The sequence below is a fragment of the Zootermopsis nevadensis genome, unplaced genomic scaffold, assembly GCF_977971745.1.
Source record: "Zootermopsis nevadensis isolate Lab colony 2312 unplaced genomic scaffold, Znev_1.0 Znev_ptg000031l, whole genome shotgun sequence".
NCBI lineage: Eukaryota > Metazoa > Arthropoda > Insecta > Blattodea > Termopsidae > Zootermopsis > Zootermopsis nevadensis.
The window spans coordinates 2313360-2330431 of record NW_028259163.1 but is presented as its reverse complement, the minus strand read 5'-3'; the positions used below and the strand labels follow the sequence as shown (position 1 = coordinate 2330431).

Genomic DNA, 17072 nt, shown 5'->3' with positions numbered 1-17072 from the left:
AATACAAATAATTAATACCAGAATGTAAACGCATTGAGATGCGAAGTAGAAGTTCTCGAACCCGTTGGAAGATGCTGCATTGAGATAGAAAGTGATCGTTAAATTGTCCAATATAAGCACGTAGAAGGTGCAGAATATATCTGGAAGAGAGAAACACGCTTACCCATGAAATCAATACTGTGTCCAGACCTGCCATCAGCAGATGCCAAATTACCGCCACCGGAACCACCTGACTTAGCCGGACTACCACTCGAGGCTTCCAAGGTGATGGTATGACCCTGCCGGGCATGCCGGCGATACTGAGGGGTGGCACAAAGCAGATCATTCAGAATATGGATTATGGTGCTGATGTCTCTCTTTGGACGTCCAAATCTGTCTTGTAGAGCGGGATTCAAGGTTCCTGAAACACAAGATGTGCCACAAGAACGATGAAAAGGCGGCTTTAGTCGCAACTGAAGTCAACGGGATAAAAACTAATTATGAAATTATCTACCTCCTAACTCCATACGCGTCACTTAGCAGAGAAGAGCCCATGATTAGACTTACCTTAAGCTACTTCAATCAACGCTCTTAACGTCCATTTTAACGCCGTCATCCTTCGACACTCGAGCGATTTCCTCCTGAATTTTTCTTATTGTACCTCCCCCCCTCCCCCCCACGTGAGTGTCCTCTACATTTAGATACTCAAATTACCCTCTTCAGTAAGTTTTCCCATTCGACGACAACTGTGCTTTTTATTCTCCAATCAAAGACGTTTCCTCGTCCCTTCATTGGCATTATGGGGTCTGAAAGAGTTTTCCTCCATACAATCTTCTGACAGTTCAATTCCCAGTATTATCTGCCACAACTTATTTCTAGAAATAGAGTCAAATGCCTTTTCAAGATCAACATAAGTCCAGCTGAGTTTCTTTCAAGTTTAAGGACATCACTGTTTTCTACGTCAGCGACTAGTGACTTACAGATGTGAACCCAGAAGATTCCCCACTTTAAATTGGCCTCGTCAGAATCCGTTCTTTACATAATCTCATCAGAAAACATCCTAACCATACCTGAGAATGTGCCTGAATAGACTCCCTTTCCATGGTGATGCATAGACTCAATTATGGCACCCTGGCGACGAGCCCGCGCACTATCCTGAAAGTACCAAAGGCAAGAATATAATGAGACATCATTCGCAGAGCCAATATGACCATGAATACTCCAGCACGCTAAAATGGAACTAAAAATCACAGAATCTTATATAACAACATGATAGTGTTCGAGTCCCAGGGTGGAACGTTCGTGTTAACCGTGTCAGCCTTGCTAACACTCTGAAAGACGAAAAATAAAAAGTCTTCTGTCTTACTTCCGTGGTTCGATGCTACTTCACACACTGAAACACAGCATAAATGATAACAAAAAAAAAATACATCTTTAGCCAGCCAAGCGTTGTTGACTAACGATGCACTTTATTTGATACGATCTGCTGTGTTCCAGTGTATGGAATACCACTGAACCACGAAAGTAAGGCCGGATACTTTATTTTCGTGTTATTCCTTGATTTCATCGGACCAATCGAAGGGAGGTCCGATTAGGTCGGTATGGAGAGCCGCTAGACATAAAATGGCGTAGTGGCACGGCTGTAATGCCGGAGGGTACTACCACTTGGGGCCGAGCAGTGCAGTGACCACCAACGCTGCGTGTGGGACACCTGAGGTAATGATGTTCAACGAAAACATGACTTACAGAGTATGTATAAATGACAACCAAATTTTCTCCCTTGAAGCTGAACCTCGTATAAACAACATTTAAGAATTCAGTCCGTACCGCGAAGAAAACACAACGCTTCACCGTTACGAAGTTCAACTGGTTAACGCTGGTTAAGGAAATAATAGCTGTTTATTCTGAAAATCACAAGAAACCCCACAAATATACACGTTTTATCTTCTTAAAAGAAAAATTGTACGGACAAATACTCGTTCCTGCATTATATATAAATCGTACACTTTTGCTACAGGCGATGTTACGTCAGCGTGGATAAAATTATGGGAAAGTGCTCCTAACCCAAAGTCGCGAATAGCCTCCACGGTCCACGTTTGCCAGTAAACGTTCTTGTACATTCACTACCTACGCTTATTTCTTGTCACGTGAACCCAGTTCAATGCCATAACTTTGCTACCGCAAGGAATAGTTCTAAAAGAAGATGTCGGTTCAGACGACTCTTTATAAACAATTTCTGTTAAATCAGAGGTCGCAAATGTTTTATCCAAGAAGACGTGTTGCTAAATCTCCCTTTGTTTGTGTGCGTCATATTTCTTTCAAATACGTACAAAATATCGCGAAGAAAATGTCATAAACAACAATGTGACTTTTTAACTTGGCTGTCAGAAGCTCAAACTACCTCCAATAATGGGATAACTAATGAATTATAAAGGATAAGGTAGAAAGCTATGTGGCCTATATAAACAAACTAATATCAGAAGAAGAGAATCGATCTTGTTGTAGTTTTAAAAACAGCCGAAAGAGGAGCTGGTTACCTCAGGGTATTATGGCGTGATGTGTTTTCATTCTATCAAGACGTTTCACAAAAATATCAAACGCAAAGTTTACAGCACGGGATATACAGATGGGAACTGTAGAAAGTTTGAAAACAATGCTCGTCATTTCGAAATATTATTTTACACCATTCTTACTTTCATAACGCCCCCAACAACCTGCCCGCATGTTAAACAAATGCTACCAAGTTAATGTCTCGTGACACCAGGTTACCAGAACACATTTTTAAGGTCATGTAACAGACACTTATAAGTGTTATATAAAGTATTATATAACTTTCGGGATAGCCCATAATATCGAGGGCCTTATGTTGTAAATCACTACCTTATATCGACGGACAAAGGTTGAAAATATGGCGCGGTAAGTCTCTCACCGGGGGGGGGGGGGGGAGTTTCCACGGAAATCACAGATATATGGACGAAAGATGAGAGCAAAAGTGTTGCATGATGCACCACATCCCTTGCTGTGGCAGTTTGGAAGTAGGCAAACGAAGGTCACGAGGCCAAGAGAACTGCAAATCAACAGGTCAGTGGCTAGAGCTACCAACCTGATGAAAAAGTTACTAAGCAGTTCCACTGATATTTATTATATTTATAGTTCTTTTGACGACATTTTTTAAGTAGCTCAGACTGAGCGTCGAAATGAGAGTATGATAGTGAATAATGAATTGGAAAGGATGTGGAAGGAAGCGGTCGTAGCCTAATTTATACCAGTCTCTGTCAATGTCCGTACTCAAAAGCGGAAATAGCATCACGAATTTTGTCCAGTGGTAACTAAATACACGTATCACCTACTTTACCATTCAATAACACTTCACTTAGATTTTTGGACATTAGAAGAAATTACATGTTTTTAAATACGATGTTATCAATAACACTTTGCCAGTAGAAAAACACAGAATCTCATAATATTTTTGTCTATTATTTCACACAAAAAATATTACTTGTTTCATTCACTAAAACACTAACTTGGATCTTCTGACGTTAGGATTGGAACTTTTTTAATTTATGTAAGTGATTTAACACTTACCAACCTTTCCGATTTAAAATAATTTATACGCTTTAAATCTTCACCGCCGTTAAAACCTCGAATCTCATACGAAAAATCTGACTGACCTCAAGAAAACAGAAATGACGAAATAGTAGCACCCTTTAAATCATAGTGGTAACTATATGTACCACATACTTTAACACTAAGTAACTGGGTACTTTACCAACAGACTTTATTTGTGAGTTTCATTTGTTTCACATTGTAAACAGCGATTATTTCCTTAAACAGCGTTAACCATTTGATCTTTGTAATGGTGAAGAGTTGTGTTTTCTTCGCGGTACGGACTCACTGTTTAAATATTATGTACGCAGTGCGTGTCTCGTTATAAACAGCGATTATTTCCTTAAACAGCGTTAACCATTTGATCTTCGTAATGGTGAAGTGTGGTGTTTTCTTCGCGGTACGGGCTGGATTATTATATAATATTCAGACGAGATTCGGCTTCTAAGGGTTACGAATACATTCAATTACTGGTTGAAGGTTAACATGATGTGGATATAATTCAGAATATGGAACTTTACACGTGATACAAGAGACGAGACAGGTGCTTCGGCCTAGTTCGGATTCTAGTCGTTCATTCGTGATTTAAAATGGCCGGCCCACTTGCAGATCCTGTTAACTGAATCTTTTACCGTGGCAACCCGCTACGCCGGGTATGAACGCAACGTGAAGCGGATCATGGCCTACTTTGACACTCAGATCGCAGGCATGTCTGCCACCGACGATGACGGCATGAGTCTGAAGTGGCTAGAAACAGGATGACAATATTAGAATTGGGTTCACTTCGCCCGCCGTCTACTTGACTTGAATCACAGCCACGAACGAAACGGAAACTGGAAGAATATTGTCCCTTTTTTTGGGGCTGGCACGTGTGGAAGTGAGCCTCTGAAGTTGGCGACATGTTCCTTAAATCCACCGCCACAAGATGCCAGCACCCAAAACAGTAATAATAACGAATACCACCTGATTTAACAACCAGCTTGTCTGCATTATGTCTATTGGGTAAGTTTCTGATTCTAGACAAGACTTCGCCAAATTTCTCTACAACGGTTCATAGTACAAAGAAATAACTTACGTAAAAAAAAAATTGACAGGCGGATAACATTACAAGATCGATTGGGTATACTCACTGGAGTACGACATTCAAAAAGTGTTCTTAACGCCATATAACTTAGGTAGTTACTGCACTTCTATAATCCTAGGTCATTGTTGCGTCGAAAGGTATTCTTGCACTGTGATATCAGGTCAATATCGTACAACAATGACTTTTGGTCGCTCCTGCAGTAATGTGATCCGAGGTCTCATTGTTGTACAATGGATTAAAGAATTATTACGAATACCGCTAGAGACAAGTGGAGGGGGGGGGTATAGGGTACTCTTCGCTCACGCTAGAACGACATGAAAACAAAAGATTCTATATAAATAGGTTTTGAGGGTGTGGACTGAATTCGATTCCCGAGAGAGACTCTGCCCATGGACTTTTGTTTAAAAAAAACAGCTGGCCTAGGCCACACCGGATATTTATTTGCTATTGTGTAAACACAGAACACACGAGATAAATGATAATAGAATCTAACTTAACCCTTTCCGTGCTACGTGTAACACACGAACCCTCCTGAAGGTACTTTGCATTTTCGTCGCATTTATCTTTAACCATCAGTCAACTGTTTCTTCAACAATGCGTACTCACGAAAACGTTTCTTCGAACTATTTATAAATAAACAGCCACAAATTTTTTATCAGCTGCATTTTATACACGATAAAATCCATTGTTTTGTGAGTGTTTATGAAATCGAACTCGATGTCCCGGTGGGTGGGGAGGGGGGGGGGGAAAGGTGTCCGTGAAATGTTTTAAGGAACCATTTCAGCATTTGCCTGGAGAAACAACAGCGAATCTGTGAGCCAAAACTGGAACCCAGTACCGCTATAATACAAAGTGATAACCACGGCGAATATATTCTGGTTGTTAGGTACTCAGCTGACGAGCCCAAGTTGCAACACTGTCCCTGATTACCACAGGTCCTTGAATCCTCACTCGATTCCCGAACACCGAGCTTCACGGGCGTTGCCCCTCGAGACCAATTATACGATGTGAGGGGGCGGAGTGGGGGACTCCTAGGGCGGACGATGGTAGGGGAGAAATCCAGGGCGTGGTCCGCCATGATTCCACGGGGCCGTGGGATGGGTTGTAGGACGCGGAGGGCAACTAAAAAAACCCTTTTTACAATCACCGATGACGAAGTATCTTTAAAAAAAACATTTTTCTATACCGAAATCGTCAGAGTGTATTTACAGGTCGAAAAATTGGATAAAAAGAAACGCCTACAGACTTTTGATGTGGAATATTCTGTAAGGATCAAGATGGCGCTGGAGAACTACATTAAGAAATATATTAGCGTCGTCGGGGGAGAGATGGGGGGTTAAGATGGACAAAGCTGGTTTGCGTCATGTCGGGTTTTGACCTCGTGGCAGTTGCCACACAAATTTGCGTGTTTCAAGGTCACAGCAAAATCTCATCGACGAGCGAGAGAATTCTTTCGTGGTCTTAAAGCATTATAGTTAACTGGAAATTGTCTACTCACCTCGGATTGATCAGGACGGGGCGTCAGCACTTCCGATGAGAGTTGCTTTAGCGTCTGTGTGAGGTTCCGGGACGCCTCCGCCAGGGCGCGAGTGTCTAGAGTAGGTTTAGCGGAGCCTGTCGGTTCGCACTTGCAAGTGGAGTTTGACGACGTAACTGTTTGAGACGTCGACGATGTCGTAACAGCGTTATCCGGCGTAGTCTGTGACACTGGTATCTTCGTGTTTGACGTATTACCACCAGCAAAAACACTATTTAAATTATTTGTGGCATTTTCGAGGGATTTCAAAGGCGACTGCACTAAATGTTGAACTGTATTATGGGAAGATTGTGACGTGCTGGAAGACTGAGTCACTTCCGGCTCGCCAGAATTTGACGTCGAAGACTTGGTGGACGCAAATGGCCGTGCTTGAAGCGACGTGGAACTTGACGAATCGATTGCCGCTATTTTATGAGATATCTTCTGGCGATGACCGTCGGCCGGCGTGGAATGAGAGGCGTTCTTACCACATGGCGAGACTGACGAAAGCGAATTTCTCGACGACACTAACAGTGGACTAGTTGAGGCAGCTGAGACGCTGATCTGCGAGGTATTATTAGATTTAGAACACGTTTGCGTTGCTGGATTTGGGTTATGTCGTCGGGGAAGTGTTGAATCTTTGATATTGCTACATCTGCTATGTGAGCTAGGCTCGAGTGTGGGCGAATTACAAAACGTGGGATTGTTAGGAGGTGTTGAGGTCGTCGCAGGGAGGATGGCAGGATGTGTCTGGAGAGACGACGAACCATTTGTGGAGGTGGTACTGGGGTTCGCGTTAGAACTCGTGTTTGCTGACCGGCGAGATGAACTAGGGGTCACTGTGGACAATTGGAGCTGTATCAGCATCATGTGCTCGCCAAGCCGCATCGTGAGGTTCAAAGGCGCCTTCCCAGATAGGAAATCATTCACCTGAAACACAAAACCAACTGCGTTAAGTCCGTGACATGAGACGGCGGCGAGGTTCTCTGCGTTTTATTAACTCCCTCAACCTCCATGACGAACTGAAGAGGGTGTTCGAACAAATGAACGTCACAGAGCGTTACACCCCATGTTACGTCGACACAGGCGTCGGAACGTGTATTTCTTCGCGTAATCGTCAGAATGACATTTCGTTTTTTTTTTTTGGGGGGGGGGGGGGTTCCAGAAATCATTGTCTGTACCCTCTTAGTCCTCGCCATGACGTAGGAAAAAAATTTTCCCTTTTCAAATAATTCAGTAGTTACGATCAGGCGAAGTATTAGGGTGTGAAGTCCGAGATTTTAGGTGGATTGGCAAGATACTCCACGCACCCTTACTGAAAAGAGGGGGGCAACTTTATCAAGGCCGATGAAAAACCTTGCGGTTGAAGACATGTTCCTAAATAACAAGTTATAATGCCAAATTCTACACAGAAATAACAGTAAAGTTGGTTCAGACTTAATATTAACATGACACAAATGAAATATGATGGGCGGGGAATGTAGATGGGAGGATAACGTCAACACGGACCTTGGGGATTGGAGTATGTAGACTGGTTTGATCTGACTCATGATATGGACCGGTATTACGGTTGGAAGAACTGATTTTATTAACAGATTCTATTATAATAATAAACGGGGTTGTCTGTGGTTACTCCTAAAAGCTTAAAACTGTGATAACGCACGCGTAAGGTGACTTTAAAAATAAAACTGCGTTGTCTTGGTCTACGCGAAAAGACCACTCGCTGTGGAAAGTTGCCGACACCTGCTAAAACAAAATGTCCGCCAAGTGCGATATTCAAATGTTATAATTAACAGTTGACACGCGCAACTGCGACGTTTTCACAGGTTAACTATAACCTACGACAATGTCAGCTCGCAGAGAAGAGATAAGAGAAAATATATTTTCACTTGACACGAAACAGTTGAAGAAATAAACGCAAGCGACCGAACTTTCTTTTCCGTCATTGCCTTTGGTTTCTTCCGCTGCCCCCCCCCCCCGCCCCACCCCCTAACCGACAAAAATTAATGCAGTGACCAACCTTACAGAACGTGAAATCAGTGCATTAAGACTTCGGTCTGCACCGCGTACTTTCTCGCCTACAACAAACCTATGAGAAATTGACAGCCACAATTACACAGCCGCCACATGTAATTCGTACCGCCTTGTTTAAACTTTTGAATCTCAGGGGGTACCACCCGCTTTAACAGAAATTAACTACGCGTTTTTCAATGTAAACAGCGATTATTTCCTTAAACAGCGTTAACCAGTTGAACTTTGTAATGGTGAAGTGTGGTGTTTTCTTCGCGGTACGGACTAGATGTTTTAATATTACGTACGCAATGCGTGTCTCATTATAAACAGCGATTACGTCCTTAAACAGCGTTAACCATTTGATCTCTGTAACGGTGAAGTGTTGTGTTTTCTTCGCGGTACGGACTGAATTCTTAAATATTATGTACGTAGCGCGTGTCTCATTATAAACAGCGATTATTTCCTTAAACAGCGTTAACCAGTTAGTCTTTGTAATGGTGAAGAGTTGAGTTTTCTTCGCGGTACGGACTAACTGTTTTAATATTAAGTACGCAGCGCGTGTCTCATTATAAACAGCGATTACGTCCTTAAACAGCGTTAACAAGTTGGTCTTTGTAATGGTGAAGAGTTGTGTTTTCTTCGCGGTACGGACTAACTGTTTTAATATTAAGTACGCAGCGCGTGTCTCATTATAAACAGCGATTACGTCCTTAAACAGCGTTAACCAGTCGATATTTGTAATGGTGAAGAGTGGTGTTTTCTTCGCGGTACGGACTAAATGTTTTAATATTATGTACGCAATGCGTGTCTCATTATGAACAGCGATTATTTCCTTAAACAGCGTTAACTGAATGAACTTTGTAATGGTGAAGTGCGGTGTTTTCTTCGCGGTACGGACTCTCTGTTTAAATATTATGTACGCAGCGCGTCTCATTATAAACAGCGATCATTTCCTTAATCCAGCGTTAACCATTTGATCTCTGTAATGGTGAAGAGTTGTGTTTACTTCGCGGTACGAGCTGAATTCTTAAATATTATGTACGCAATGCGTGTCTCATTATAAACAGTGATTATTTCCTTAAACAGCGTTAACCAGTTGATCTTTGTAATGGTGAAGTGCTGTATTTTCTTCGCGGTACGGACTAAATTCCTAAATATTATTTACTCGAGCTTCGTCATTCAAGGGTTACTAACAGATCTTAAGCAACACCAGCGCCTCTGAATAGTTGCTGTTTATTGACAAATACCACGCAGCGTCAAATGACAGAATTAGTAAAGAACGAATACAAACGGGTGTGAAATGACAAGAGTTGTGGCATAATTTAAGTTACTGTCCTGGAATTTACCTCGTGCGACTGGAGAAAATCATGAAAAGCCGGGCTCTCAAGGCAGGGAGTTCTGAACATAAGGCAGAATGCTAATCACCAGTACGATCTAAAAATGTCGATAAATCGAAGGTAAGCAACTTTAATTGCTGTTATTTTTTTTTTTAAAAAAAAAAAATTGAACATAACAACATGGCGGCTGTTTAAAATTTCGACAGTCGATAATCGATCTGTAATTTATTTCGCAATTTTCGGAGTGCAGTCTGTGTGAGGTTAACGAACCGCAATGCGATCTATTTTTATGTATGAGCTAATGGAAATGGATATTTACTTGGAAGTGTTGAAAGAATTTGCTTAGAAAGTCACTTCACTGCACATCCAAACGCGTTGAACGAACACAATTCGTTACGAGCTGCACATATGCCCTTTTCAAACGTAACTGCGGGAGTAAAGTTGCTGAAACTCACAGCAGAGGGCAAGGTCTTCTGGGAAAACACGAGTTCCAGAAACCGCGGGTGCTGATAACACTAATCAAATCGCAAGCTGCCCGTTCCTTCGCCGAACTAACTTCGTAAATACACGCACAGCGCAATAACTGTGTTGCTCATTCATCGTCATTAAAAAGAGTTTCGCTCCGATAAATATTTAGTAATTTGCCCCAGAAACTCTTTTGTCTGCACTCGGCGTTTGCGACAGTTCTTCAATTCTGACCGAATATCGACATGCAAACATTTCTCAGTTAAAAACACCCCCAAAATACCGATTTTTATTACAATCTGTTCAGATTTATAAATTAAAAAATGCATATCCGTTTTGAGGAAACTTCCCTGCTTCAAGTCCGAGTTGTAGAGCTTAAAATGACATCGGCTGACTCCCCCCCCCCCTCCCACGTAATGCGTTACCATGACAACGCAATTTGCCTATCTCACCCTCGCCTCAAAAGATACTCAGACGCGTAGTCAAATCGGCCGGGGCGTGAACCTAATCACTCGCCCGTAGCAGATTACAAAAACGCGATAAAGCAAACACGAGGGCAAACTCTGCCTAAAAATTAATCAGTCAATGTTTCGGCAAACATTTACGTTGCCATCTTCAGGGCTGATGGGTGGGCACGTGGATTCGTGTAACATTGGCCCGCGGAGACACACTTTAGAAAAAGAAAAAGTGATGAAGGCCCAAAGTATTTCGAATATCGGCATTTAAAAAACACGAATAATAAAGAAATGGTTCCAGGATGGTTCAAACACATAAATCCAAGATCGTACTTGCCCTAGATCGCGATTTACAGGCTACAACCTATTTATTTCACTTTTTTTACCTTGTAAAATTAATATCTATCCGTCCGTAAGCCAGATTTAGATTAAATTTGGCACTGGAGTGTCTGTCTACGTTAATATTTTAAATGTACCTGTGGTTACGTATCGCGAAATTCACAAGCCCTGTTGTAAATGGACCAACATTTGTTCCCGAATAAAATATTTACAGCTCAATTCTTAACCTCTTCTATGTAGTTTAGGGGCGAAGATAGAGGCAGAACGTTCCTCCGAAACGCTGGTTATCTCCCTACAAGTCCACATGTCGTTTCGTAAGGAAACAACGCTGGTATCTAAATGAAAATCCGTGCATGCGATGAGGAATTGAACTCCTCCAAAATGCTGACAGCCTTACGCCCCCCTCACAAACAGCTTAGACTCTTCCTTAATTTACTTGGACTTTGAACGTCATTAATAAAAAAAAAAGTCAACCATGGTCGGTCCATAAAGGGTCGATGCTTTCACGTGTGTGACTACAGCAGAAATGATGACGTACTTCCCGTTGAGCTCAAAAGGTTTCGCATTCTACAGTTAGACAGGTACACACATTCTTAACGAGTAAACAAAGAAACAAACCTCTTCCACTCCTACGTTCAAAGATTTTCCACATTCCCTGTAATGTTTCGCAGACTGTATCCACTTCCATCATTACGGTTCGTGTCATGATGTCATGGCTGCTCGCACAATAATGACTTCATAGCATTCAGTCACTGCTAAAGATTAAAATCTTACAACCTTCAGAACACGGAGTCAATCAAACTCACCCAAAATAAGATTGTTAACAAAGACGTATTAATTTCTAGTTTATTCAACAATGCTCAGAGTGGCTCAGACTGTAACAACGTATAATGACAGAAAGATAATCGAATAGTAATCTGGAAGGAAGCGATCGTACATAAATAAATATCTACATTCTGATAAAAATTAAGTTTCAGTCGAGTAAAACAAATATTTGTTCCGATTATTACGAAATTCTGATTATGATGATCTGGTTTATGACTGCGTGTATTACACGCACTCAGAGACCTAAAAGTTCTCTGTAAAGACACTAGATGGCATTTTTTTACATTTTTTTTACAAATACTGCTACCATCTGACAGCCGTCTTTGGAACTATTTCTAATATGTGACCAAAAAACAGGAATACGGAGACAAAGAGACGAGACGAATGTATGGGACGAATAAAAAACGAAAAGAAATAGAATAAAGGATGAAAAACTGGAAAGGTACCATTCTCTGTCGATTTTCAACGGGTTTTTTTTCTACTAACACAAAGTAATCGCTCTGGTAGGATAACAAAGCCGACTACCGTCTGTCTAAGGGACATAGGACCCAGATAAAAAAAAATATACGAAGGTTGGATTTTCGGCTAGTATCTCTGGTTTGGGGAAAAGCCCCTTCCTCCAACCTGAGCTACCTGTTGACCACCACCAACGCTGCCAGTGGTGTAACGACCCTTTTCAACTGCACTGTTATATGGCATGTGATGATAAGGTTAACTCTGAACGCGTCTGAAAGGACAATGAAAGGAAATGGTCGTGGACTATTCTAAACTGTCACAAGGCCAATAATGAGGGCGAAGTGGATATTTTGTGACCCAAGAGAGCAAATAACAACGGGGTAGTCTGAACACGTAGCACGCATGACAGCAAACGAGAAAATAGCGAAATTCTATTACAAAAACATCACGTGGTATGACCATATAAAACTTATCTCAAGAAAAATGGAGGATAATTCAACAATGCAACTTTACAGAAACAATTAGTGAACCTGTGAACGCCTTTCGACTAGCTCGTAATACGAAATGATGACGACATTTCTGTGAATGGGGTGATGAACTTTCGAACGATTTCTTTACCAGTTAAAACACAGAGGACAACAATTAACCATTTCTCTCCACACATCTTTTCATAACATCATAAAAATCAAGGTAAAAGTTATTGTACATGTTGCATTGTTGTAATTACTACAAAGAACTTATAAATTCCTTCTTCAGTCTTCCTATTATCAGTCCCGCTAAAAAAGTTTAGAAGAAATTGGGTGAAAAGAATGAACTCGGACGTCGTCTAAATGAAATGACAGTACAGTTCAACTTTTTACGATTGTCCAGTGCGCAGACTGCGCAGTGAGGTTTTGTTTCGACGTCTGGGATTAAACGGGGGCACACGGTTTAATAATACCAACCCTTCAACAAACAGGTGATTCGTCACCTTCCTTCTCGAGCCTTTCCTCAGACACCCCCCTCACTGCCACACTTCTCACGCGCAAACCAATATCCACGCTTAAAACAATCGGACTGTATATATCGATTTGGAAATATAATCTTGAGTGTGTTTGCTTCGAGATACGACTCGTCGGCTGATAGTACGAGAAAATGGAACGTGCGAGTTCCAAGAACAATCAGCAATTCTACATCATGCTTTATCGGTCATGACTACTTTGAATCAGCGCGTTGTCACTATCGGGGGGGTGGGACGGGGCGGGGCGGACACATGCCAATATCAAAGTTTAATCCCTTATTCAGCGCAGTGCCAAAAGAAGACTTGCACCGTGCAATCTGGTAGAAGTTTATCGACGTTTCAAAGGTTCTTACTGACTCCACCGATTATCGTAAACTTCTATCAGACTTCAGGGGGCAACAATCCATCTTCAGATTCACCTCTGCGAAAACCTCAAATCCCATACGTAAAATCTGTCCCCCACATTTCTCAGTTTAAGGCTTTGACCGGGATGTTCTTTTGTTAAATCTTATGTGGTACCGCCTGATTCGACTTCTAATGATTAAGTGAAGTGTTTTCTTCGCGGTACGGTCTGGATTCGTAAATATTATGAAGACGAGATTCGGCTTCAAAGCCATCTCGACAGAGGTTTTCCTTGGTTTTCCTCTGTCTTCAAGCAAATGCTGAGATAGTTCCCAAGTTCCAAGTTGCCACTGCAAGCTTCTCATGCAGCCCTCCCGATTTAAATTAATCAAAATTTACCACCCCTTAACGCCGTCAAAATTTACCCCTCCTCCCCTCAGTAGGAACTTCTAAATTATGTATTAAACTTCCAAATTAATAGTCTCAGCTTTCTCTAATACAAAATTTCAAAATTCCGTCTTTTATGCCAATCATCACACTAACGCCTTCACTCTTACTTTATCCTTAACAGAAGGACGAGCGGGCATTGCCTGGGGACCTTCTAGCTATAAGATGCTCTTTCTCCCCCCCAGATATCGAAGTGTCTCTCACTTCTCCCCCACCAATTTCCTCTTTCTCTCTCTCTTCGGATTCAAAGGGTTAACCAGCTGATTTTCGTAATGGTGATGAGATGTGTTTTCTTCGCGGTACGGACTGAATTCATAAATAATATTCAGACGATCTTCGGCTTCAAAGGGTTAAGCATACACGACATAAGAAGCTTATCGTGCGATTAGAAACGTTCTTCGCGTATTTTCTCTTCGCCATGGAAACGCAGTCGTTTGTTCCGCGGATTCTACTCGTTACACCCACTAACAGCCCCTCGGCTTTCTCCGTTCACAAAAGAGTTTGGCAAAAGCCGAGATAAATACACGTGAATTACGTAACACGCGAAAAATGAAAACCAATCCCTGACAGGGACCACGCGTGTACGATCCAAGGACTGACGTCACACACACGGAGACGGAAACACGCTTCTCTTCGAAAAATAATTTTTCTCGAAATTAATTAAAGTACATTTAAATGCACCATCAATTTAAATGGACTATTCCTATTTTTTCTAACAGCTGACTGACATATTCAATGACATCGCTGCTCTTAACACCCCCCACGCGCTCATAAAGGCTTCTCAGACGTGCTCAGATTTCCGTGTTTTAATACTGCGTGAGGTTACGACGATACGGCTACCATCTGAGGTTTCATTACGTTAGCCGGCTCACACGTTTCCACTGTCCGTCAGCTGAGGCACATCTACAAAATCAGCCGAGTGACTCATCTGTCTAGAGATTTTATGCGCTAAAAACCAACTCAGAATGCGAAAAAATACACAAAAACTATTCTTTCGTTACTAAAAAAACACTTCAATTTTTGGTCATATGGTGGGGGGGAAGGGGGGGGGGGGGATAACGCTTCACGCATTCTTCAGCAGAGCAAAACGAGTGAAGAATTCCTTCGTTATTTGAATGGTACAACCAACAAGTCTATTTAAAATAGTTTGTTACAAAGGACGCGGCTTGAACCGAATACGTGTTTCGGAACAATTTAACCCACTGACGCACGCAAAACCTCGTGTAAACAATATTTAAGAATCCAGTCCGTACCGCGAAGTAAACACAACTCTTCACCATTACAAAAGATCGGTTGCTTAACGCTGTTTAAGGAAATGATCGCTGTTTATAACGAGACACGCGCTGCGTACATAATATTTAAGAATTCAGTCCGTACCGCGAAGTAAACACATCTCTTCACCATTACAAAAGATCGATTGCTTAACGCTGTTTAAGGAATTGATCGCTGTTTATAACGAGACACGAGAGAGAGAGAGAGAGAGAGAGAGAGAGAGAAGGAGGAAATTGGTGGGGGAGAAGTGAGAGACACTTCGATATCTGGGGGGGGGGGGAGAAAGAGCATCTTATAGCTAGAAGGTCCCCAGGCAATGCCCGCTCGTCCTTCTGTTAAGGATAAAGTAAGAGTGAAGGCGTTAGTGTGATGATTGGCATAAAAGACGGAATTTTGAAATTTTGCATTAGAGAAAGCTGAGACTATTAATTTGGAAGTTTAATACATAATTTAGAAGAAACGAGACACGCACTGCGAACATAATATTTAAGAATCCAGCCCGTACCGCGAAGTAAACACAACTCTTCACCATTACAAAAGATCGACTGGTTAACGCTGTTTAAGGAAATAATCGCTGTTTATTCTGGGAATCGTGCGAAACTCATAAATATATTATGTTGGCGAAACAGAGTTACTGATTTAAAGGATTGGCTGCGTTTAAGTGGGTGGGATTTTGTGTCGTAATAAACTCCACGATCACACCCACAGTGGGGCATTACGTTCGGACTGTGCCGCCCTCTCAACACGACCGGCGCGACTCGAAAACCAATTAACGACCGCCACATAAAACTCGGAACTAATTTCAACTACGCCAACCAACACACCCAGGGATCGACACGAAATCGAATCGAACGTAAACGGCACAATCGACTTTATAATGAGAATCATCACACATCGTCCAAATATGAAAGGAATCGATCTTAACTGATATCGATAATCTACTCGTTCTTACCTGAGAATCATTTAAACTTTCTAGCGCCTGCATCACACTCTGTTCTGGACGTTGTACCTGAAAGACAAGAGAACGCATTAGTGAATCGAGACGAAATTATATCACAGTGCAATTTTTATCAGGTTTTAAACTCCATAAATCCTTCAATCTGCAATCACCAAATGCAGGCAATGAATTTGGACACGACAATGAAAACACGTTAGGAGTTCTAAGAATAACACAGAATAAATCCAAACTGTATATCACAGCAACAATGGATTAAGAAACCAATCGACGCGTGTTTATAATAAGTATAAATTTGTTAGCGTTATTTAAGGAAATAATCTGTTTATTCTGAGAATCATACAAAACCTCGTATCAGGATAAATATTAAAGTAAAACAAAGGACAATTGAATAAAAATTTACTTGGATAATATCCATCGTCTAGTAATAAAACGTAAAAACCGTAAAACGATGTTTCGGAGATGGGGCTCTATCTCCGTCTTCAGATTCCTACTCAGTTTATTACTAGACGATGGATAATATCCAAGTAAATTTTTATTCAATTGACTCTTCACCATCGTCAAGAAGTTTTAGATAGGCCTCGTGTAACGACCACAGACTGGCCGTAGGGTTATAACCCGCTATCATCCTACTTCGATTAGAGACGAAGAAACACTGGGAAAAAAATATAAATAAACGGGACCTGAAAAGCCCGCAACACTTAAAATCAGACAACGGTAACCTTCTTCACAAAAGTGCGCCGTGTAACGGACTGGTGTGGACAGACGAACCGAGGCGTTGATCAACTGTTCACACCGCCCATCCGTTGATACGGTACTTCGGATAGACCAGCTACAAATCGAAATGTTCTGAACGTGCTCGCAGACTAACGCTCATCTGTCTATTAACAGTTTAATCATCTGTGGCCGTAGCGCGTTTGAATAATATTTTAAAGAATTCAGTCCGTACCGCGAAGAAAACACCACACTTCACCATTACAA

At 41.6% G+C, this 17072-nt stretch overlaps 1 protein-coding gene across 1 annotated transcript in view; it reads right to left on the bottom strand.

Annotated features, from left to right (window-relative positions):
• stx (ubiquitin-like domain-containing protein stuxnet) overlaps nt 1-17072 on the bottom strand; it is a 45296-nt gene that overhangs the window by 1975 nt on the left and 26249 nt on the right. Inside the window, exons 4-7 of the mRNA XM_087359178.1 lie at nt 16089-16145; nt 6168-7115; nt 1050-1134; nt 164-400 (exon numbers count right to left, since the gene is read on the bottom strand). Coding sequence (XP_087215304.1) covers nt 164-400; nt 1050-1134; nt 6168-7115; nt 16089-16145 — 1327 coding nt within the window. The remainder of the gene's footprint in view (nt 1-163; nt 401-1049; nt 1135-6167; nt 7116-16088; nt 16146-17072) is intronic.